A 25,307-nucleotide genomic window follows, 5' to 3' on the forward strand; every position below is an offset into this window, starting at 1 on the left:
GTCCTCATGGAGACTGACCCATGGAGTCACCTTGATGCACTAGATTAGGAAACGTTTTATTAGTTTTAAAGGTAGATTGGACTCAATCCCTGCAGCATTTATAACTGTTGTGTCCCCCCCCCCCCTCTTTGTTCTCTCTAGATAAAGGGGGAGGATTGGTCTCTGTCTTTCTATGGTTGTTCTGCCAAAGTATGAAGGGTCTAGGTCGTTCAGTTTTCGTGGCTTTGTTTTCTCAGTTTAGAGGGGGAAGTTCTGGGTCCTATGGCTTCCCTCATCGTTGGCCAGTCCTCCAGATGTGCACTATTTGATTGATAAAAGTGTTACAAACAATTTCCTCTCTACAGCTCTGTCCAAAAAACAAGCTGAAAACATGTAGAGGAGGTTGAGTGAGACCCAGAGAGCTGAGCTGTTAGCCACGCCCTCATGAAGATCAATGTGCGTGTATGTGTGTGTGTGTGTGTGTGTGTGTGTGTGTGTGTGTGTGTGTGTGTGTGTGTGTCTGTGTGTGTCTGGGGAGTTTTCCTATGATGACTATAGCAAGATGACCAAGGCCAAATACTATTGTGTGTATGAGTTAATGCGTGTCTACAATTGGTATATCGGGGCGGACTGACTTGGCAATAACAAGCTGTGTGTGTGTGTACGTGTGTGTGTGTGTGTGTGTGTGTGTGTGTGTGTGTGTGTGTGTGCGCGCCCCGACCTCTGCAACCGTAAATCTCTGGTGTGTTTAACCTGATTCTACGACCATGCGCTCTTTGACTTAGAATTGATCCCTGATACACCCATAATCCTGTGAGTGAATGAGTTGGTGTGTGTGTGTGTGTGTGTGTGTGTGTGTGTGTGTGTGTGTGTGTGTGTGTGTGTGTGTCTGTGTGTCTGTGTGTAGCAATGTGTGTATATAAGGCATACAGTGTGTATACAGTATATCAGTGTGTTTCCATCGAGTGGTCATGAAATCTAAAATGGAAACAAACTGCTGTTGTTGCTCAAAGCTTCCCTTAATTACATCAAGCTGCAGGAAACACACACACACACACACACACACACACACACACACACACACACACATACACACACAATTCGACCTGCCTCTCCCGAGTTGTTTTCCGTACTGGCAAGTGTTATAAAGTTCTGACTCATTCTCTAACTCGGTTTCTCCACCTCCTCTCATCATGTCCTTTCTCTGTATTATTTGTATTTCCTGTTGGGATCTCCATGCTGTCTTCTCCTCTCAATCTTTGTTTCCTTCGGTTGCTTTTCCTCTCAAACCCGCCTTTTTGTCTGACATCCAAAGTATAAGCATGTGTCCTCTCCTTCACACACCCTTCGCTCCTTCCCTCCGTCTGTTTTTGTCTCGTCCCAATATGGTCGTCCTCGCCGCTGCTCCAGAGGAGGAGGCGATTTACGATGCCAACGCTGTCAGTGACATTAGTCAGAGGGACAGGAGAGCCGGTCCGGAGATGACTGTGCTCATACACACTGACGGAAGGTTTGGTGATAAAATCTCACTGAATGAAAGCAGTCGTAAACACTGTAGGGACGGATGCATTACAGTCCTCTGTTACTTATAGCAGTAAGCACTGTAATGCTATTTATTTTAACCAAGCAACTAAATTACTGTAAGGTTTCAAAATGAGAACAATGCAAAATGCTCCAAATTCTTCAGCCCTCATTTCTTGCTCATACTGAAATATTTCCCACCGGATCGGACGCATTTATTTGCTTTTAAGTGTCGAGTCAGGTATTCAGTTTAATGTAAACGGTTACGAGTAGTTTTCAGGGCCCTGGAGAAACATATCTCGGTCTGCAGGAGAGATATATACGAGTGGCTGCTCTGGGGTCAGTCAACAGCTCTTCAAAGGGTCATGAGTTTAACTGCAGAGGGCTAAAGGTCCACACATTCATCCCACTGTAATTCAACTGATGCATGAAGTACCTCACACACACACACACACACACACACACACACACACACACACACACACAGGGTAAGACTTAAATAACATTTGAAATGCAGGAGTTTTACTCGTTACAGAGTAAAATACAATTCAGTGTTCCTACTTTTTCTTAGGTAAAAAGCCTGAGTGAGTACTTGTTCCACCACGGCACAGTATGCTCAGAGTCGAGGGTAATTAAATACACACACACACACACACACACACACACACACACACACTCACACACTCACACACACACACAGAGGAACATATTGGTGCTCATCTGCAGCAGAGGTCCATTGACCCACATTGCAACTCTGCCCAGCAGTGAAACTCCGTCTCTCTCTGGAGCTTCATCACTGCCACGATCTGCTGACTGAGGCCTGAAATCTGCCCTAAATATCAGGATCAAGTTGTCCGCTTAGCAACAGTTTTTTTTTGGTTTCCCTGTCAGTGATTTACACTTGTAATCTGTTCCACTATACCACTATACTGGTGTCAAAAAGAACCTGCTGTTACATTTATACATTTACTCTAAAGTGGCCTAACGACTGCTGTGTGGATATGAAATCAAACCCCTCCTTTAGTCTCTGATATCACCGAAATCATGATGCAACTGCTGACTTCTGGTGGAGGGGGTGAGCGAGGAGGCTAGGATCAGGGTCACGGTCACTGCGTGGGGATTAGTGTGTGTGTGTGTGTGTGTGTGTGTGTGTGTGTGTGTGTGTTTGTGTGTGCGGGGGGTAATTCTCTATGTACCCTTCAGCGGAGGGGGATCACAGTGGGACTCACATTTCTGAAACAATCTGGCTTTTTAAATGTTTTCAGAGACATTCAGAGTCTCAGATTGTAGTTTTAGTTTAGACTGTGATGTCTGGTATTTCTGTGTGTGTGTGTGTGTGTGTGTGTGTGTGTGTGTGTGTGTGTGTGTGTGTGTGTGTGTGTGTGTGTGTGTGTGTGTGTGTGTGTGTGTGTGTGTGTGTGTGTGTGTGTTGCAGGGTGATTCATATTTTCTCCATCATCTCCAGTCGCCTCTCTGCATACATTTGCATGTTTACTGTGCAGCTGTTCACTAATTAGAATCCTCCGCTCACTGATTGGTTGCTTCACGCTTATGTGGAAATATATGTAAAATATCCACCGTTTATGAAATGTGAAACCTATGTTTATGTGATTAAAGCTTTAAAAAAAACACCCTCATCATTCTGGGATATCCAGGTGGGGGTTTTTTGTATTCATAAGATTGCTTTCGTGCAGCCATTTTCCTTAAACCAGCTTTTCAATTGATCTTCAGGCCTCTCGTGTGATGGATTTCTTCTGGTATGGATGTTGACCATCAGCACAAAATGGAGGCAGTAGAAAGAAGTCCTTTTTGTTTCTTTTTCAGCATTTACCAGCATCTCCATTTCACTGAAATGCTTCATCAAGTGGATGTTACATAATGTACATTTAGCTTATCATCCACAGGACTAAGACTCTAAACAGAATTATGAATATGGAAATGTGTGTAGGCCTTAAACAGCATTAAAATAGCTCATTTTCAGCTTAATATGTGTAGGTTGTGTCTACTGTGACAGCTTTTAGCCTTTCCAGACCCTTTACATGCACACAAACCTATATAACACACTACAGGAAAGGGAATACCCCAAAAAGCTTCTAAAGCCCTCTTTAAAATGACAGAATAGGATGCAAAAATAAGATTTAAATATAAACTATTGTTAAGTTTACTAGTATGTAAGTTAGATATACAACTTAACAACATACATGATGAATGCAGTAATTTGTGGGACATTTTACTGCTGAATTGTTGCATATAACACCTTTATGGGAGTATAATAGAGAACAGAAGCAGAGGATCAGCGAGGGGGAAACGGTTTCAAAGTTAGAGAAATGAAAAGGAATCAATTGTAATCTTGAAGCAGACACGGAGTAATTCTGCATGACTTCTAAACGCAGGTTTGGTATTGATCCCTTCATATCCCACTCAATATGTACTTTCAATAACATCAGTTCTGTATTAGAAAATCAGAAAAGCTATTTGACGAAGCACCGCTCATCCTCCTCCCCCCATCTGCAGCAGCTCTAATCCTGAAGTGTAGCTGTACTCTCCTCACAGATCACGGTGCTTTGATCCACAGATGCATTCTGATTGTTGACGTTCACGATGCATTTCCAGATGAACGGGAACTACTCTGCGGCTTACACCATATTTTCATAAAGGATTCTCTTAAGCCATTTGACCTCCACCTAGATCCAGCACCACGGCAACCCTATTGGATCGAGCACGGAGGAGAGTCATTACTGCAGCCTGTGGCTAAAGCCTGGAAGGCAGGTTGTTTAGAAATGAAACAGAGTGTTCGTCAATAGACAGGAGGGCAGAAAAAAGGGGGACAATTATAGGCTATTATCAATATATCTTTCATTTAATTTTTTTGCATTTTTAGATTCTTGGGGGTATTTGTTTTATTTTATTTTTGTCTAAAAAAATGTGGGATGATATGTATTATTATATATTATTTTATTATTTTTATTATTTGTATTATTTTAATATTTTATTATTTGTATTATTTTTATTTGTATTTTTATTTCATTTCTATTTTTATTTATTTGTATTTGTTTTGATTTTTGATTTTGTATGTTGTACGAGGGACTTAAGCCACACTGTTCAGTAGCTAGTGCTCATTCAGTATAACAATGAAGCCTTTGAATCTTTGGATTTACATATTCTGTTTGTCTATAGATTATTTACAAATAAACATTCAGGCTTCTGTGCACCCGCTCATGTATTTGTATTGTTGTGTGTTTGTTTGCATTGCATGACAAAGGAGAACCAAATCTCAGCACACAGCCTGGCAGAAGGACATGTCCTCATAAAACTCGCTTGTTAAAAAGGCTTATAATGTGCTGCTTTCTATTCTGCACAGAGCTTTTCCACATGTTCCTGACCAGGAGACGTTAAATATCTATAAATCTAGGGTTTAATGGTGCCTTGTGAATCAAATGACACATTTAATCTTGCATACTGGTGTATCATGGTTCTGTGAAACCCACTGTGCACGCTGCAGAATATATTTGTCCTAGATTATACATGTAAATTAATGATGTTGATGAAGCATTACGCTGCTGCCATGCTCTGGGTTTTAGGTGTTTTGCAAAAAGGAGGATTTTACAACAAGAAGACAACAATGTGGTGGGGATTTTTGCCAATCACAAGGTAGCCCCTCCCTGAAATACACCCTACTTTATCGTCTATTTTAGCCAAAGTAAGACAATAACTTACTAAATGAACATCATGCTGTGTTGAAGGAGACTTAAAATGAACAATTCAGACCATAAACTCATTAGGAAAATATATGTAAAGGTATATCAAGCAAAATTATTTACATTTTTTCATAGACTTCTATACAATCAGACTTTAAAACGAATGGAATCGCCCCCTGATCGGTGTTAGACAAAATGCAAGTTTTAGGCACTAAAGCATTTGCCACTTGGCCCATGAATGTGTAATTTCAACATTTTGGTGACTGCCCAATAAACAGTATGTCTTGTTCACCCTTGATACTGAAGGCAAGTTATAAAACATCTGTATTTACAGTGGGGCAAAAAAGTATTTAGTCAGCCACCAATTGTGCAAGTTCTCCCATTTAAAAAGATGAGAGAGGCCTGTAATTTTTATCATAGGTATACCTCAACTATGAAAGACAGAATGAGAAAAAAAAATCCAGGAAATCACATTGTAGGATTTTTAAAGAATTTATTTTCAAATTATTGTGGAAAATAAGTATTTGGTCAATAACAAAAGTTCATCTCAATACTTTGTTATATACCCTTTGTTGGCAATGACAGAGGTCAAACGTTTTCTGTAAGTCTTCACAAGGTTTCCACACACTGTTGCTGGTATTTTGGCCCATTCCTCCATGCAGATCTCCTCTAAAGCAGTGATGTTTTGGGGCTGTCGCTGGGCAACACGGACTTTCAACTCCCTCCAAAGATTTTCTATGGGGTTGAGATCTGGAGACTGGCTAGGCCACTCCAGGACCTTGAAATGCTTCTTACGAAGCCACTCCTTCGTTGCCCTGGCGGTGTGTTTGGGATCATTGTCATGCTGAAAGACCCAGCCACGCTTCATCTTCAGTGCCCTTGCTGATGGAAGGAGGTTTTCACTCAAAATCTCGCGATACATGGCCCCATTCATTCTTTCCTTTACACGGATCAGTCATCCTGGTCCCTTTGCAGAAAAACAGCCCCAAAGCATGATGTTTCCACCCCCATGCTTCACAGTAGGTATGGTGTTCTTTGGATGCAACTCTGCATTCTTTCTCCTCCAAACACGACGAGTTGAGTTTTTACCAAAAAGTTCTATTTTGGTTTCATCTGACCATATGACATTCTCCCAATCCTCTTCTGGATCATCCAAATGCCCTCTAGCAAACTTCAGACGGGCCTGGACATGTACTGGCTTAAGCAGGGGGACACGTCTGGAACTGCAGGATTTAAGTCCCTGGCGGCGTAGTGTGTTACTGATGGTAGCCTCTGTTACTTTGGTCCCAGCTCTCTGCAGGTCATTCACTAGGTCCCCCCGTGTGGTTCTGGGATTTTTGCTCACCGTTCTTGTGATCGTTTTGACCCCACGGGGTGAGATCTTGCGTGGAGCCCCAGATCGAGGGAGATTAGCAGTGGTCTTGTATGTCTTCCATTTTCTAATAATTGCTCCCACAGTTGATTTCTTCACACCAAGCTGCTTACCTATTGCAGATTCAGTTTTCCCAGCCTGGTGCTGGTCTACAATTTTGTCTCTGGTCTCCTTTGACAGCTCTTTGGTCTTGGCCATAGTGGAGTTTGGAGTATGACTGTTTGAGGTTGTGGACAGGTGTCTTTTATACTGATAACGAGTTCAAAAAGGTGCCATTAATACAGGTAACGAGTGGAGGACAGAGGAGCCTCTTAAAGAAGAAGTTACAGGTCTGTGAGAGCCAGAAATCTTGCTTGTTTGTAGGTGACCAAATACTTATTTTACCGAGGAATTTACCAATTAATTCATTAAAAATCCTACAATGTGATTTCCTGGATTGTTTCCCCCATTCTGTCTCTCATAGTTGAAGTGTACCTATGATAAAAATTACAGGCCTCTCTCATCTTTTTAAATGGGAGAACTTGCACAATTGGTGGCTGACTAAATACTTTTTTGCCCCACTGTATATGATTTAGTTAAGAATTCAAATAGATATGTGCAACTTGAAAGCCTTGCAATGTTGCAGCCTGAGTTGAGTTGTGTGTTGGTGTCGTACCTGCAGAAGACTCCCATGCCCTCGATCAGGTAGCACTGTCCCCCGTTGAAGCAGAAGTTGGGCAGCATGTCGCAGGGAGAGCGGCAACTTCCGTTCGTCATCTGGTAACCAACACGGCATCCACCCATCCCGTCCGACCCGTCCAGGGACGCTGGAGCACCTGCCGCAGGGACGTTTGGTACCGGAGCGCCTGCACCAGGAAGGGGAACCCCGGGGATGAAGGACCCTGGTGCCCGGGGCTTGGAGCGAGAGGGAGATCCAGCAGCAAGCCGGAGGTCATCGTCGGTCTCGTAGGTGTCGGTGGTGGTGCTGTAGGTGTACTCGTCGGCAGTGGGGGACACGCCATCCTCGTAGGGTGTGAGGTAGTCGTAGTTGTCCGGCATCGCCCAGGAGGTCGGGTCGCCTCCCTGCAGCTCGTGGGCCAGTGATGAAGGGGAGGGCGGGGCCAGGTCGAGCCCACGCCCACGGACGGAGGGGTCGAAGAAGTCCACGTGGAGGACGTCGGGGTTAGAGGGGGCCGAGGGCTGGGCGGTGGTGGTGGTGATTAGGCGATCCAGGTCAAACACCGCGGTGTCCTTGGCGTGGATCCAAGGTGGGTCGGTGTTTGGCAGACGATCCTCATCCTCTTCCTCCTCCTCCTTGCTCTCCACGACGTCCTTTCCGAGTGGGTTGCTAAGCAGCAGGTCGTCGGTCTCGGCAGAATCGGGGCTGATGCGGGGCGGGGCGGCCACGCCAACTTCATCCAACGCAGGAACCATGGTTTCGCCGAACATGCCGCTGCTCTGGTCGTCCTCCTCGCCGGCACGGGGGATCCGGCCCGCCCTCTGAGTCACAGCGTCTGGACTGGCCAAGCTCCCGGTTACAGCGACCTCATTGACCTTGGCAGGCCCTTCCTCCTCGTTGAGCAGGGCGGTGACATTGGCCGCGTTGTCCTGCTCAGTGGCATTGGTCTCGGCAGTGTTTCCTACAAACACACATAAATAGGTTTCTTAGTACAAATTTAACAAACCGCATATGGCTGAAATGATCACTGTTTGACCAGTTGGCAAATGATGTGAACTATTGGTTTCTTGTTTCTAAGTTACATTTGGATACAGGGACAATCAACAGCAGGATAATGATGGATTCATAATGAGTGTCTCTTTTATGGACATTTCGCTCACGACTTTGGCGAATAATGATATCCTCGGGAAGGGTGAATGTGTTTGACAAGTGAAAGTGCTTGGAAATCATGCACACAGCTTTAGAAAAATGTCCCACAGGAAAAAAAATGCTGACCCCAAACAAACCACCGTGAACTCAGAAGATGCAGCAACCATTAGTATGAAAAATTAAACAATCGAGGGGATGAAAATAAACTGGTTGGGGACAGAACGGGGAAACGATCACCGTCTTTTGCTGTTAGGCTTTCAGGTCCCAGAAATACAGGCATTTCGATAGAGTGGTGCAGTGATGACCGACTCGGTAGGTAGCCTCACAAGCGAACCATCGTTCAAAACCAATGGGATTTCTCCATTTGTTTTTGGAATACCTCAGAAAATAAGCTCTGTGGCTCTTTGTTTAGCAGGATATGTTTGAAGCGTAAGTGCAATAGCCAGAAGAAAAAAAGCTAACGTTAGGTTATAAACAAATACATTACGGCCACATGACTTCACGTAGCCATCACGTAGCCACCGCTAAGCTAACGGTGGCTAATGTACGGCGTGGTGACGTTTAGGAGTCTCATCAAGTCACTTGTGAGTAACCGCCGCTTGTGAGACATATAGAAGCTCTGGACATTCACAAGTGGAGTATTTACTGATGTATCTCATGTTGAAGAACAAAAAGGCCTCTAACCAAAAAACATGTTTAAAAACAGTGTTGGCTTTAAGACGAGGGAATTAGAGGTAGTCATTTCCCTGGTTTTCATACTCGTTCCTGCATCACTTAAGTTCACTGATACAAATAAATGCTTGTTCACTGAAATCTACTAGAAATGAATCCCCCGGAGATCAAGGGAGCTGAAAAGATGCCTTATAGTATAATATTTCCCAGGAATATTTGAAAGAAAAGCACTGGGCAGTTGGATGCAACATCTGCTTTGTATCTGAACAGAAACAAAAACATAGAATCACTCTTTCCATGAACATCTTCCAGCCTCACAAAGTCCACTGCCACACAGTTACACCACAAGTCTGGGCTCAAAGTGGGCTCGAGAAGTCTGGCATTGGGTGAAACAAATTAAAACGAGGCTTGATTGGCCGCGCACTTATCCCTCGGTCAATTACTTCATCCGAGGGCGTCTCGTTGTGTTATGCAAAAAAGCTGCTTTACGGATGCTCCCCCCTTTGGATTAAAGGAATAATACACTAATGTAGCTGAATGGCAAGGAGCTGGGATTAGGGATTATGGAAGGAGGGATTTGGGAGACTTTCGGGGTGCCCTGCAGGGGGGGGGGGGGGGTGATGATCTCAAAGGAGACGCAGACAAAACAAGAGTCTCGAAAAACTGTAAGAGAGTAAGATTTAGATACTATGCACTTTAGATAAAAATATCATCCATATACTCATCGTGTACTCCCATCAGAAGGGTTTACATAGTTTCATCTCTTTGGTGGTTGGGGGTTCAATTCTTGCCCAAACAAAGTGAATACATGCGTGTACTGGGGGTTGTATAAGCAGCTTTGATAAACAACCCCTCCAACCAATGGCATATGTGAGGATATGTTGGAAGGTAATCTGTAATCACGACCCTCTGGGATTAAATCGCTCCATCTCTCACGGGGTGCACCTACAGTTATAGAACCAGTAACTTATCATTTATTATCACCTCCACCCAAGTTGTATCTCTCACATTGGGGGTGACTAGCTCAAATAAGACACAAACTATCAACTGAGTAACATATCTTATACCTTCATCACTGATAAAACTGCCAGGAAACCAGAACTGAAAGCTGAGCCACTTTTACAAAATGATGGTCTTATTTGGTTTCAGTGTGTGTGAATAAGAAACCCAAGAAGACAAAGAAACATCTCTCGCCGCACATGGGAAAAAAATAATTCTACAGATGATACTTGAGTCCCGAATTCATGAGAGAAAAGTCGTAGTCGAGAAAAAATGAATTAAAGAAAACATTGAAAAGAAAATAAAGTTTATACTTTTTCTGCAAAAAGCGTTTTTGTTTTTGTCAAGGTTGCCTCAATCTCAACACACAACGGTTTTGCCCTAAATTTAACATTTCAATGGGACACACCGTATTTCAAGACATGTTTAATGCATAAATCTGCTGAGAAAATCAAATATAATAATACAAGATAACTAAGAAATGATTTCAAGCAGAGATTTTTGAGTTGAAATGAGAAATTAAGTGGTTGCACGAGAAAAAGAAGAAAATATTTCACTAAGAATTATTTAAATTACACTATAGATAATGAATCTACAGTAAAATAACAACTAAATTGGCTTTAAAGCAACAGATCAGGTATTGTTCCCCTATGAATAACTTAAAATGCAATATATTCTGATGTTTTACTGCTTTCTGACCTATACAGAGTATACCAGGAGGGGAAATAGGTATCTTTGCATGTTATTTGATGGATATATCATCAACATGTAAGTTAACCTTCATCTCTGATCCTGAAATTATAGTCTGATGTTCACATACAGAAACTGAAGATGTATGACCAGTAGAAACACTGTGCAATAATCAAACCACTGAAATAAACTAAAGCATATCTGCACTGGAGATAATGGCTCTGCTTCAATTTTCCATTTAAAATAAATAGGCTTTTCACTCTGATGAATCATTGTTTATAAAGAAATCATTCTGCTGCTGCGCTCTGCATCTTACTCTCATACCGTCAAAGGGGCCTTGAGCCTTTTCTACCAGTGGCTGCTCTCTCCGTGATTGTGAAGAGGATCATATTTTATTGTTGAATAGCAGGACAGTGCTGATGAAGAGCACGGACATCTTGAATAAACACTGATTAATAGTTGTATAATTAAACGTTAGATATTCTCTTGTCCTGTGGCTCTTCCTGGTAAAATATGCCCTTTCTGTCGCGCCAATCCCACCTCCACTCGTCTCCAGTGAATACCTGATCACACAATGCTCAAATCAACTGGTGCCCAAACCTGAGTTCAGAATAAAAGCATAAACAACTACATTAGAGACGTCAAATGAGATGCTTTAGTGTTCAAAAAGCTCGTTATTTTTCTCATACTGCCTGTGCTGCAGCACCTCTTTTCACCCTCTGTCTGAAACCAGAGCCCAGTCTGCTCTGATTGGTTAGCTAGATGGCTCTGTTGTCATTGGTCAACCGCTTAGAGATGTCCCGCCCCTTAGCCTATTAAGTACAATGCGTTGGGGCGCTAGCCAATAGAAGCAGGAGTGTAGTGATGTCACAGGGATTTAGCCTCTGCAGAACATTTACATGCACAAAAACCAATATAACACACTGCAGGAAAGATCCTGAAAAGATAACAGGGCCTCTTTAGGTAAATACAAACCAACACATATGAATGCATGCATGTAATGGTTTCTGTCATCATTAGGTGTGGGACTGTCACTTTAGCCACCCAGTGTTTGAGAGGAGGAAGGATTCAGTTTACTTAATGTTTTGTTTGGTGGCCGACAGCAGTGATCTGCGTCTTTGAAGCCGGGGTCAATCTGAGGCTAATCCGTGTAGCGGCTCCACAATGCACTGCTGTTTTACACATCAACCGAGCAGCCCAGTATAATATGCCAAAAACAGCACACACAAAATAACACTCTGACACTCTGAATGCCTGTCGCTCACCAGGAAATCAGGATTACAGACCGAGAATGTCCGCCTCTCTCTTTTAAAAAACAATCTGCTTTATCTCAACCACACACACCTGACAGCAACACACTCATTAAGTGACAGTCTGTCCAGTGTGTGGGTGAATCTGCCGGGAAAACCCTTCAACACAACTGAAAGCCTTTTAATACAAACGGCGCTGGAAAACAGACAGTAATGGCTGCCACATAACCCTGAAAGGATGACAGGGGGTGATGAGGAGGCATGGTAACGAGTGACAAGCGACACATCATGACAGACACAAGAAAGACAGAGACAGCAAGTAAGAAAGACTGAAGGAGGAAGTGAGGGAGGAAGGGGGATGCTTTCAGTGTCCATGAACAACACTTCTGCACTTTTGATCTTCCAGTGTGTCTGTCTCTGAGGAGAACACTCTCACAAAGACTCTCTGTACTGTCTACTATTACCAGGCACACATCTGACACTGCCTCAGCCAGATCATATCATAGTATGAAGCTCCTGGTACCAAAAAGGCAACACTTGCTAAGACCAATGCATGACCAGTGTGTGCAGACGTGCTCCTCAAAATTGTAGTTATTGGTTGTTCAGGTATTCGGGACATGCATGCACAAACACTTTATACCCAAATTGTGTAATGAGTGTACTGAATCACCATTGAGTACTGCATCCTGGCAGTGGTGGAAGAAGTATTCAACCAAAATACTTTGCTTGAGTTGAAGTCTTGCGTTAGCATTAGCATCGTGTATAAGTACCACAAATAGAACTACTCATTATGAAGACAGGCCAAGAAAAATACACATCACTGGGTTATAAATACTGATGCATTACACACACTGCTGGGTGGACTAACCATCAGGATATATCATCACTTATTAGTTTATTATTTGTATTGATTTATAACCTGCAGAGTAACTAAGATAGTGGAGTAGAAAGTGCAACATCTGCCTCTTGATTTAATGAGACATTTCTGTGACAGTACCCTCATGTTATTGATATTCTGAAGACTGGAATTTTCCCATTACATAATATTTGGCATTTGCTTGGAGTCTAAAAAGCCAGCTTTGGAAACAAAATTAGAGGTGGAGTCAGGGTGGAGCGAATAAACCCAACTGAGAGTGACTCACCTGTCAATCAAGTAACAATAGACTCTCTAGCAATGTCTTCTGTCCCTTTAATATCAATATTCTTCAAGTTATTGTACATGTGACCCAACATTGGTTCAACACAATGCTATAGGAACATGAATATCAATGTCTGAATCACCCCTTTGGTCCACACTGACATTTTTAATAACATTTTCATGGATTGACACGAAAGTTTTGTGGACAAATAGGGATTCTTTTTAATTTAGGATGACATGGCGTTTCCTTGTACACACTTACACACACACACACACACACACACACACACACACACACACACACACACACACACACACACACACACACACACACACACACACACACACACACACACACACACACACACACACACACACACACACACACACACACACACACACACACACACACACACACACACACACACACACACACACACACCTACACTCAGGTGTTCTGCTGGAGGACATCCCAGTGTGGAGTCAGTCTGCCAGCATCCTCACTGTGCATCTCTGTATTGAGATCCAACAAATTGAGCAATTAGATTGAGTTGTCTCCCTTTCCCCGCCTCGTTAGCCTAATTGGTTTAACGAGGAGGAATCTTTTTGACAGACAGCCGGTTGAGGAGCGGCGTTGAGGCAGCTTGAAAAGTAAACTCATCAAACAACAGCTAGATATGTCGCAGTAGAGGAAGTTTAGAAAATATATAGCTCAGAGTCCAGTCTGCTGTGATTGGTCAACCTCTTGGAGATGTCTCGCCCCTTAGCCTATCACGTGGATTGTGTAGGAGCGCTAGCCAATGGAAGCAAAAGGGTTACATAGTGATCTCTAGAGGTTATGGAAGTAAACAAAGGAGCTCAATGGAAATGTTTCAGGTGGGGGGGGGGAGAGAAAACCTCTATAAAACACAATGGGAAAGAGAAAACCCCAGAAAATCTTAATCGGGCCTCTTTAAATAAGAAACTAAACCCAAATAAGTGTTGCTTCAAAACTAAAAGACTGAATCAGTCCATAAAAAGTCGTTTAGAGTGCATTTAAAGTGCAACCCTAGAGAAAAACCTACAATAAATAGCGTCTTTTGTTCGAGCCACAGACCTGGCAGACCAGACATGAGTGTGTCGGGTCGGAGTCGGGTCAACTCGGGACGGGTCGGTTCAGACTAATGAGACGAAACTGATGAAATAAAACAGTCTCTGTTTGTTTTCCTCCCACTGAACATGAGATTATCAAACAGTCTTACGTAAGGAGATTCCTCAAACTGCATGTCTATTTATATTAGTGTGTGTGTGTGTGTGTGTGTGTGTGTGTGTGTGTGTGTGTGTGTGTGTGTGTGTGTGTGTGTGTGTGTGTGTGTGTGTGTGTGTGTGTTGACCCACTGCCAGTATAACCCACTGGTGATTGGGTTGGCTTCCAGCTCCTCTGGTGAAGGGTGTGGATGGTCATAATGAGAAGAGTTTGGCATTGTTTTCTCCTGTGTGTGTGTGTGTGTGTGTGTGTGTGTGTGTGTGTGTGTGTGTGTGTGTGTGTGTGTGTGTGTGTGTGTGTGTGTGTGTGTGTGTGTGTGTGTGTGTGTGTGTGTGTGTGTGTGTGTGATTGTTCAGGGGTGCCTCAAGGCCAAATGCTGTTAGCCTGGGCTGGCGAGCGGCCGACCTCCGGGGTCTTTTGTTTAACCTGGATCATTTTAGAGAGGGGTAGCCCACCAAATCCACTCATAGTGACCCGGAGAGCTCTGATTGGGTGTGATAATGTAATAAAATGAATCTGATTGGTTGTGACAGTTAGGGCCCGCCAGCCAGTTTGGTGACCCAGACTGCGGGTAGAGGGGCAAAGGTTTGACACTAGCTTATAAACAAGAGCTCACAGGCTCCTTTTTCACTTATGGTCAGATCTTCAAAAGGGTTTTCATTTCACTAATGATGATAAAAGAAAAAGTATTTTGGGCCCAATGCCGTCACCGTTACACTTTGGCATGTGTCTACTTAGTAATCCAAGTTCCAGATCTTAGAAAAAGACAGATGTAATTGACTTCACTTTAGCTTTTAAAAAGGTGCAACCTTTGACAATGAGCCGGAAATTACAGAGCAAGGTGCAACACTTTCCTTGGAGTCACTTAGAGAAAAAAAAGGCAAAGTGATGCGGGGCTTCAATTATATATCAGCCATAAAGTGCCGCCTTGCCTTCAAGGGGTGAAGCGCAGCACGTAGCCCTGCTTTTTACATTTTTTATAGGCTCCTTTGCTTAAGTAGTCCCACCTACCTTACATTTTTAATCAGATATTAAGAATATTTGTGTTATTTTACTCTCGCAAAAAGGGAAATAGTGGACATAGTCAACTGTTAAACGAGTTCATTCATGTTCCAGTACTTATTCAACAAAAAATCGGACTACGGCGTGACAGTTTTTCTGCATACCCTGCAGTGTGTGGACATCAAACACACAGGAGGGATGATCTCATTATGAAAATGGTCGCATTGAGCCGAGTGAACGGGGGTGATGCAGAGGCAGGGAGAGCCTCTTCAACTCATTCTCATTGATTTAAGCATCAAATACCTAAACCTCAGGAGAACCACACACACACACACACACACACACACACACACACACACACACACACACTACGAGACACACACTTGTTCCCACAGTTTCTCACTAATGAATAAGCCACGAGGGGTTTTTTATCTTTACTCAACGCTGCTCATTATTATCGACATAAGGAGGAAATGCACAGGTCTGCATTCGGCGCTAACTGAAAACCTCTGCATCGATTTCACACCGCTCTTTCTAAATCTCTCCGCCATATTTTCTTACGTTCTTCTTCTCCCTGTCTTGCCGTCTCCTCACCTCCTCTTCATCACCTCCCTCATACCTCATACGTTTCGTTAATTTCATCTCATTTTCCTCCTCTCCTCCCATCACATAAATCCTTTCATTTCTGACTCCACAGGTGGTGGGATGGAGGAAGGATGTGTTGCTATGGAAACACTCTTGGCCTCACTAGAGCTGCAAAAACCCAACAAGATCTGTATCCACACACACACACACACACACACACACACACACACACACACACACACACACACACACACACACACACACACACACACACACACACACACACACACACACACACACACACACACACACACACACACACACACACACACACACACACTTGTGCACACAGGGACACAAACACATAACTAATAAGAACTGTGCTTTTATGAGGTTGAAAAATGTGATACTTTGCAATTCCTCATCGAGTGTGTGGACACATGTGCATGCACGTGTGTGAAGTCACTCTATAAGTGTGTGTGTGTGTGTGTGTGTGTGTGTGTGTGTGTGTGTGTGTGTGTGTGTGTGTGTGTGTGTGTGTGTGTGTGTGTGTGTGCTGTTTTGCATGTTAAGTGTATGCATACTGTATATGTGCATCCATGCATCTTTATAGAGCCTGCACTTTCCCCCCTCCCTTGTGACCTGATTTGAACCGTTAGTCAATTAATATTGTGTTTAAGCATCTAGGTCTCACACCGCCCCCCCCCCCCACCTACACTCAGATTTTTAAGGGTTCAGTCTGACATGTACAGTACATGATATGCTTATGTGTTCTATTTTAGAACAGAAACAGTTTTTAAAAAAGCAAGTTTACTTTCAGTGAAAGTGTGAATGTGTGTCCCGTTTTATTCTAGATCAATCAGTCGATCCGTGTCAAAGAAAGGAAAGATGCCCCACAAATAAAAGCCCCGAAATGCACTCATAGAAGACGATTAATGAACTACAAAATATTCACAGCTTAGAAGCTAAATCCTGTGAATTTCTCGATATTTTGGCAATAAAAAAAGCTTTAAATTGAATCCTTTCTTCTCTTATTGTGTCTTTTCTAATCTTTTCTTCCTTCTTTTTTCTCATAAAACAACAATAAATCCTCTCCTCTAATGAACTGCTTCTCTGCTGGACCTGCTTCGTTCACATGACAGGTGAGTGTGTGTGTAAGTCTGTGTTCACATAAGCGTGTGAGGGTGCCCTGAATGCTAATATGACAGTCTGCAGCAGGGGAAGATGGCTGGGAAAGAAGGAGGGTCGTGCACTACCAGGCGGAAAGGAGAGATTGTGCACGAGCATGAACTCAATGACTCGCTTCCCAAGGACACACACATACACAGTCTATCACCTTCATTACACACATACTGTACATGTACTCTTTATACGCAGCACACAGAGACAGGTGCAAGCCTACGCACCGACAGAAGATGTGCTGTTATTCCATCTTTCATCTTTTTTTCTGCACACACACACACTGCCTACATGAACACACACACACATATGCAAATGACTGTTCAAGGACACCCAGAGTTTGAGAACAATGCCAACTCAGCACTGCAACAAAACAAAAAAAGCGCACATACTGGACTATAATTTCTTTCGTCTTTGAGCAGGAAAGACAGAAGCAGCCGTCTCCATTCAGACTGAGTGTCGATGGAAACTTCTGACCTTCTCCACCTGCGGCAAAAACTTCCGAACGACTACCGGAGAGGACGGAGACAAAGACACCCCCGAACAACTGTCACACCTGCAGAGAAAAACACCTGGACGCAGACAAGGACGAAGACAAGCGCCTGCAGGAAGGGACGCTTACATTGTAGGACTTTTATAAAGCTCTGACTCTTTAGTTAGAGTTTTATGCAAAAGTAAAATCGTACAAGGATCAGCAGTTACCCCACGGATTGTTTCTGGGGTGAAGGGGAGACCTACTTCCAATGACACTGAGTTTAAATTAGATTTATAAAGCTATTCTGGCTTATTTTATCCAAGAGTTTTAGAAAAGAATCATGCAAAAACTTTCCAGGGTGATGACTTTCCTAAAGTGTTGCAATCCTGCATTGCATTTAAGTCTTTAGCACTATTGCATTGCCAGAACTCCACTTTACAGATTTTGCATTTGAATTGAATCTTTGAAAATCAGCACTATGAGTAACTTCAGCCTCAGGGCTCAGCGGGTTCCCTCTGCTGTACTTTCTGTTCCTCATGCTGTATTTGCTCATGTTTCAACTGAATCTTATATATGTTTGTTAATAGAGCCAGACAGATGACAATGTGGGTGTATATTATACATGCACATTAGTGTCCTTGTAAGTCAACTCATTATTTCAAAATTAAAAATGAACTAAAAGAAGATAAGTATTAACAGCTAAATGTTTGTAAAGTACAGAAAGTAAAAGTAGACATTATGCTAAATGACTCCCTGCAATGTGTTATGAAATATACATGTGAGGGCATGTTGGAGTGTGTCAATGTGGAGCCCATTTGAGATATTATGTATATTGGGTAGATTAGTATAGTACTGCATCGTATCATTACGCATATTGTATGTTTTAATATGTAGAGAGTATTGCCGTGATGAATTAATTGTTGAGGAGTAAAAAGTACAATATATACATTTGAAATGTAGTGTGGTAGAGGTATAAAGTAACAAAAAAAGTACTTAATTTAATTGATTCTGCAAAAAACCTGGATCACATTTGATATCAATATTTTCTCATGCCAATTTTTTTCAGTCCTAGTATAAGAAATACTATGGTATGGTGAGCATTCTGCAACTAAGCATTGCTTAAGACCTCCACTACGGTAATTCACAAGACCAATGGGATGTTGTTAAAAATCTGCACAAGGGAACATTTTGTTTATCCCATGTTTTAAACCCCTGGAAGACAAGAGGGAAATTCTCCACATGGCTTTGCTGTTGTAGTTTCTTGGACCACAATGGAAGCATGTCACATGGCTTCATTGTATTTGTAACCTTTACTCTCACTACTGCCAGGCAGAGTTTTTGAGTCGTCACACAAAAATGTATCCATCAATTCATCAAGGGTACGGGCTGCTCATTAGTATTGATCACACAGAGTTTACACACTTGTACATAAGAAGTTACTTCATTGCATCTCACTGCTGTCTGTTAACAATCTTTTACACACCTCAGAGGAGGCAGAAATGCACCAACACATTACAGTATGTCAGCACACACACACCCACACACACACAGCTGGTGGGGTCAGGCCTGTGGACACACACTGATCTGTACGTATGCTGATGTTGGCCTGCAGCAGATCCAGGTGAGAGGATGTTACAAATGAGATTAGGATCACGTTGTTCCCGACAATCAGATTAATCTGGGATGACGGACTTATTAGCTCACCACCAAAAGAGTGCTACGACAAAAGGTTTGATGGAGGAGAGACTGTTCAAAAAGTGTATTCATTTACCTCTACGTCGATACGGCTCGCAAGTAAAGATGATTTCCATTTTGAAATACCTTTTAATTAGTTGATTTATCGATCAAATGCAAGGAAATAATATCCAATTGCTTGTTTTGTTTGACTAATGACGGAGAAAACTCATTGATAATCATATGAAACAGAGGAGAGCAGAAAATAGAAGAATTTAAAACATGAAACCAGTTAATGCTCTGTTTTTACAAGACAAATGACTTGACATTAATGACCTTAACAGGAAATTGTCTGAACTATTTGTTAATCCAATAACCATGACTCTAACGTGGGGTTGTCAGATTTTAGATTTGGTCGACAAGAATGTCTTGGCCAGAGAATTTTTAAAAAGGTATCAATGTTCGCAATATATTTACAGAACACTTGAAATGTTTGTGTGACAATCAGTCAAATGTATCTCTAACTTTGTTTACTGCGCATTAAGTCTCTTTTTTGACAAATGTATAGTTTTTTTGTCTGGAAATAAGCTCCATTAAGTAGAGTAAAAAGTGTAGCACAATGCAAAGATATTGAAATACAAAATGAAAGTACTCAAAGAATAAATACCTCAAAATTACTTACGGAAATGTACTTGGTAAAATCGCAACTCAGGTCCCAAATATGTGCAATAAAATGTGTGATTTAATAGGAAAACTGTTATCAGATTCAAGTGACTGACTAATGGATAGAAATCTCTTTTACTTTTGCTGTCTCTCTGCTTCAATGACTGCCTGTTAGTGCAAAATGCTCTGCAGATTGGCAACTGTTCAAAATGAAATATGAATATTCAGCCGTCTCTCCTGGCTGCTGAAAGTCTGTCACTCCGTCACTTAGAAAGATTATCTAACCGTGTTTGTTGTTTCACTTTTTCTGCTTCCCTCTGAACGCTTCAGGCAAGATTTTAAGAAATGATGAGTACATTTCTGCCTTCTTGCCTTATGAGAGTCAAAACAGTGATGTCTGCACGGCCGACGGTGAAATGTGTACATCTGCTACAAATCACACCCAGTCAACGAGCATGAAATCATCCTGCAGAAATACTGAATACACCAATATGGAAAATGATATCATCTACAAATTAGAGCTGCAGTATTGATGGACTACACCCGTTGCAAGTGGGTTGGGACACACACACACACACACACACACACACACGAACACAGCAATGGTCTGTAGGCATAGAGCCACCAGAGACATCAGTGTGTGCCAGAAAGCAGCCAACATTTTGAGCCCTAATGAAATTCAAAGCGTGAACACATTATGGCGGCGATATGCACACACTGTGCTGCCAGCCGGTGTCAATGGATGGTGCGTGGTTTCCGTGGCGACAGAGGTGTTGCAGAGGCGAGCGAGACTGCAAATAAAAATGCCATTGTTCACCAATAATAAACCGAAGCTGCAGACGGCATTAATCTTCATGATTGGTAATCTTTATTCTTTTCTTTGTTGTCCTACTGCACACTGCAATAAAAAAGGGCTGGATTGTAGACTCATGGAGGAGAGGGGAGGGGGGGGGGGGGTTTGGCTTAACCCACCGCACATCAAATATAATCTGCCGGCAAGCAGATATGTGTCAGCAGGCCGGAGGAGGAAGAGAAGGAGGAGAAGGAGGAAGATGAAGGGAGAGGAGAAGGGCATGTTCATCCAGGAGTTCCAGTGCAGAAACCATTAGTCCGCCAATCACCTTTTATACCAAGCTTAACGGTGCATGGGGGAGGGGAGGAAGGGAGTAAGGGAGGGACGCCGGCAGAATATCATCAGTATTAACACACACGGAAGGAGGAAGAGGAGGATTGCAAATGGCCACCGGAGAAAAAAGCTGACAGGAAATGAGTGACAGTGTTCTGGTCGGCGGTTGTCGGGTCAGGGCGGTTGGCTTTGGTCGTCTAAGCGTCGTTCACAGATGTGGGGCAAGCTGCCTACTACACACTCCACCGGTGAAGCGAGAAGATGAGTGTGTGTGTGTGTGTGTGTGTGTGTGTGTGTGTGTGTGTGTGTGTGTGTGTGTGTGTGTGTATGTGTGTGTGTGTGTGTGTGTGTGGGACGGGGGTGGAGGAGGAGGGTTAGCCTAAGGTTGTTTTAGGGCGTCTGCACCAGATCTGCCAACCTCTTTTTGTTAAATATCCACCTGAGGTCGAGCTGACACAAAGTCCCTGAGGCATCCATGAGAAGTGACACAAAAATCCCTAAGGAGGAGTAATGAAGGGCTCCTTGGTGCTCAAATAGGATTTATCAAGATAATTGTCTCATTACTTTAAAATGCTGTATTGATTTTAGCACGCACTGCAGCCATACCAACGCCGTGTGGCTTTCATTTAGTCAAAACGCTTCAATTCAGACTCAAACCTCTTAATCGTTGGATGGATTGCCATGATGTTTTGTATAACACCTCCTACTCCTGCACATACAACCCATTAAAAAACGCAGAACGATGCTTATACACCTCCACTTTAAACAGATTAACCTTACAAGATCCATTCATATTTTAGCTTTACCCACTTATGGTTAAGAGGGTTGGGAATGACTGAATCCCCTTACAGGTTTAATTGGTCAAGAGGAGGGGTACGCCCTGGAGCTGAAGAAGATTTAGAGCCACCATTTCATCAAACCTTCATGTTTTTGGACTGACAGAAGTTGGAAAACGTTGAGCAAATTCACACAAGCACAGGGAGAACATGCTAACCGCACACAGTCACGCAGCATGGTTAAAACCCAGAAACGGTCTTCCCGTGAGACGACAGCCCCAACTACACCATCCTGCAAGCTGCCGAACGTGTTAATAAATCCAATATTGAAAGTATTTGGTAAAGTATTCTCTCTTTCTGCACTATTTTATTTATCTTATTTGCACCATGTATGTTGAGTTGTTGGAGGAGCATGGGATATAAGATTTTCAATGCCAACATATACGTTGTGCATATGACCAATAAAACCTTGAAACCCTATTTTGTAGATTCTCTAACCTTTGGATAATCCATGCTAGCCATTTCCTGCTGCTTTCAATAGTTATGCTATGCTAAGCTAACCTAGGGAGAACGGATTCTCGAAATCCTATTTTACTCTCCAAGTTTCAGTATTCCAAAAGTGGATGGCTTTGTTAATAAGTGTTTGTTTTTTAACCTTGGGACCATGCTAGGCGTTTCCACCTGTTTCCATTCTTTATGCTAAGCTAAGCTAAACTACTGGCTGCAGCTTCATATTCAACCAACACCTGATGGCATCGATCATTTCTTCCACTTCTTGGATGTCAAACTTTGATTTAAGGGAGATCATTTGAACCATGTTGTTACAGTATGCATGTGGATTACACTACACGCTATAAAACTCTGCTTAAAATACTAATTCTTTACATTCATATAAAGATATTTGGGGTGTAAATGGAGAACAAATGCACTTGCTCCTTCAAAATACATGACATTCGAAGGGAAAACCAAAGTAACATCTGATGATTGAAGGCACATTAACTGGCCAGTGTGCACACTCATTATTGGCTCAGATTATGCAGCGTTCATTGCTCTTGGATGTTCCTCTAAAGGGATTTTTTCTTTCCCCATTCTTCTCGCTTCACATAAAACACCCCCTGAAAAAACAAAATCATATTTAGTCGGGGCTTCACCTTGTCATCACACTGCATGAATTTTACCCAGTGCGATGAAAGGAATCAACCAGATTATATTGGATTATAACGCCAGACTGACTTCATCCCGTGCACACTGCTGCATTATTAATCTGACAGTAATGTAGCCCGCCGTGTGCAATGAATCTCAGACAAAGAGACAGAGAGAGAGAAAGCCTCCATGTCTTTTTTTTTATGTTTACTCTGGTGTTTTTTTTTCCCCCTCTGTGTATCAGAATGTCCGTCCACATCCCTTCATGCATTATTCATAAAGTCCCCCCAGCACTAATCCTCGCCTTTGTGTGGCTGTAGTGCCAGTGTGCCTCCAGGGATCTGCTTTATACTGCATCGGCTGGACGCTGTCACTGTCACACATCTCTGTAATTTCTGCTCTGACTGTCGCTTTACATTTGACTGCAATACTCCATAGTATTCATTTAGTGACCTGATTTTGCTGGGGGAAAAAAAGCCTCAGTAGTGTGTTACCGGTGTTTCCTGAGGTGTGTGGAGTAGAATTGTCATTTTTAACCCGCCATGTTGTGTGATTTCCCTGCATTGAGCTCATAGTAAGCTTATCCTGTACTCCTATCTCCAGATATCTCGGTGGGATCTCACAATACTTCAATTAATGTCATTACATTCTGTCTTGCGGTGTGTCTTTGGTGTCCATTGGGTTTAAATTGACCTCATTGTTACCCCTTCCTGTGTCTCTATAATATCCATAAGGGCTTAGACGAGTCTTTACTGTGACCTAATTTCAGTTTTTTTTTTCCAGTGACAGATATTCCTGCAGGGACTGAGTGTTTTATAGTGATTTAGCCCTGAAATGTGTCCACGTTATCAATGCAAGGTTATTTTCTAAATCTTTTGACATATATTCGCTCTGCTGTCCATACAAATGTGGATTATTCAAAGGACAGATTATCCAAAATCCAATTTCCTATTCAATTTGCATTCAGTGGGAGATTTACAAACCAATATAAAGTGCAGAATAATGTCACATAATGTTACTAACCAATATCTATCAATACCAGTTGAGTGTGCAGCGCCTGTTTAACCCACAATCCGAGCCTCACTGACCTCCTTTCTGGCTGCCCTGTGGGAGTGTGTTTAGGTACACTGGGTCCACAGATGCTGCTGCAGCAATTTTTAAGCAGCCTTTTCAAAAAGTGGACGTTTTGTATTTGCATGATTGCAGTGCACGGTGAAGGGCAGTGGCAGTTTCTTACCGTGGACAGACAGCGGAATCAAGTGCAGAGCCAGGACGCACGACAGCAGCGTTAGTCTCCAGCATCCCGTGCAGAAGCTCGCCTCCTTCCCCTGCATCCTCACCGTGCAATGATATAATAGAGATGAGAGAAAAAGAAAAACGGGAAATCCCTGCTTTTATAGCGGAATTAGAGTTCAAAAATGTTGCCAAAAAAGTAATCCGGAGGTGTTGATTTGTCTAGACTCCAGCCTGCCTGCGCTTCTCCTCCATAGCCGCTTGTTCTCAGCTGTCTCGGTGTCCGTCGCTATTTCAAACGCTCGGCTCAGTTAAGAGGTTGGTTACGGCTCCATTGCCACAGAAAGGCGGTCGGGGAGGGTGGTGATGGTGGTGGTGGTGGTTGGAGGCGGGGGGTGCGTAAAGGGGGACGCACGCCGTGGTCCGGTTTGGCTTGTTTTGGCTCGGAACGGATCGGTGCTTTGGGCACTTTGTGGCTGAAACAAACGCACGGCGGAGTGCAGCGCGCTCTGCAGCCTTCTCATCATCTGGGGAGGGGAAAAGAGGGTTGTTGATGCCCCCCCACTCCCCCACCCCCTTTTTCCTAAGACGCTTCCCTCCTCCTCCAATTCTCCAAGCTCCATCCTTCCTATTTCCTCAAAACTTTTCCAGTTTTTTCCACCTTCAACATATATCCTCTTCTCAGGACTTTTTGATATTTTTTCTCTTTTTTTTTTGACATCTGACTCCTCACTGACATTATGTTTTCCATGACTTTTTTTCCTCTGTAAACTGCCCTCTCGTCTTTCCAAGATGTTTTTCCTTTCCCACCTCCTCTCAAATTCCCATCTTCCCTCTCTTGTTACTTTTTCATATTTCAGAAGCATTCGTGTTTTTCCCCCTCAGACTTTTCCCACTTCAATTCAATTGTTTTAAATATATATATTCCATCGACACAGCACTTCGTCCTCTTTCCAAATCCTTAGCAAATACATTTTACTTCCTTCCTTCCAGCCACTTCCACCTTTACCATTCCCTAAAACTGTTGCTCCTCCTCTTCCTCTTCTTCCCTCCTCCACCTGCTTCTAACTCCAATTTTT

General features: G+C 42.8%; 1 protein-coding gene across 12 annotated transcripts in view; it reads right to left on the bottom strand.

Moving 5' to 3' along the window:
- The window catches only part of cspg5a (chondroitin sulfate proteoglycan 5a), a 59,670-nt gene extending 34,933 nt beyond the window's left edge, over positions 1–24,737 (bottom strand). For all 12 annotated transcript variants that reach the window (XM_063878880.1, XM_063878876.1, XM_063878881.1 and 9 more), the window contains exons 1-2: positions 24,233–24,737; positions 7,226–8,189 (exon numbers count right to left, since the gene is read on the bottom strand). In XM_063878880.1, coding sequence (XP_063734950.1) covers positions 7,226–8,189; positions 24,233–24,329 — 1,061 coding nt within the window. In that variant the 5' untranslated portion in view covers positions 24,330–24,737. The remainder of the gene's footprint in view (positions 1–7,225; positions 8,190–24,232) is intronic.
- Between the last annotated feature and the right edge of the window lie 570 nt (positions 24,738–25,307).

Source organism: Eleginops maclovinus, chromosome 3 (genome assembly GCF_036324505.1).
Source record: "Eleginops maclovinus isolate JMC-PN-2008 ecotype Puerto Natales chromosome 3, JC_Emac_rtc_rv5, whole genome shotgun sequence".
NCBI classification, from domain to species: Eukaryota; Metazoa; Chordata; class Actinopteri; order Perciformes; family Eleginopidae; genus Eleginops; species Eleginops maclovinus.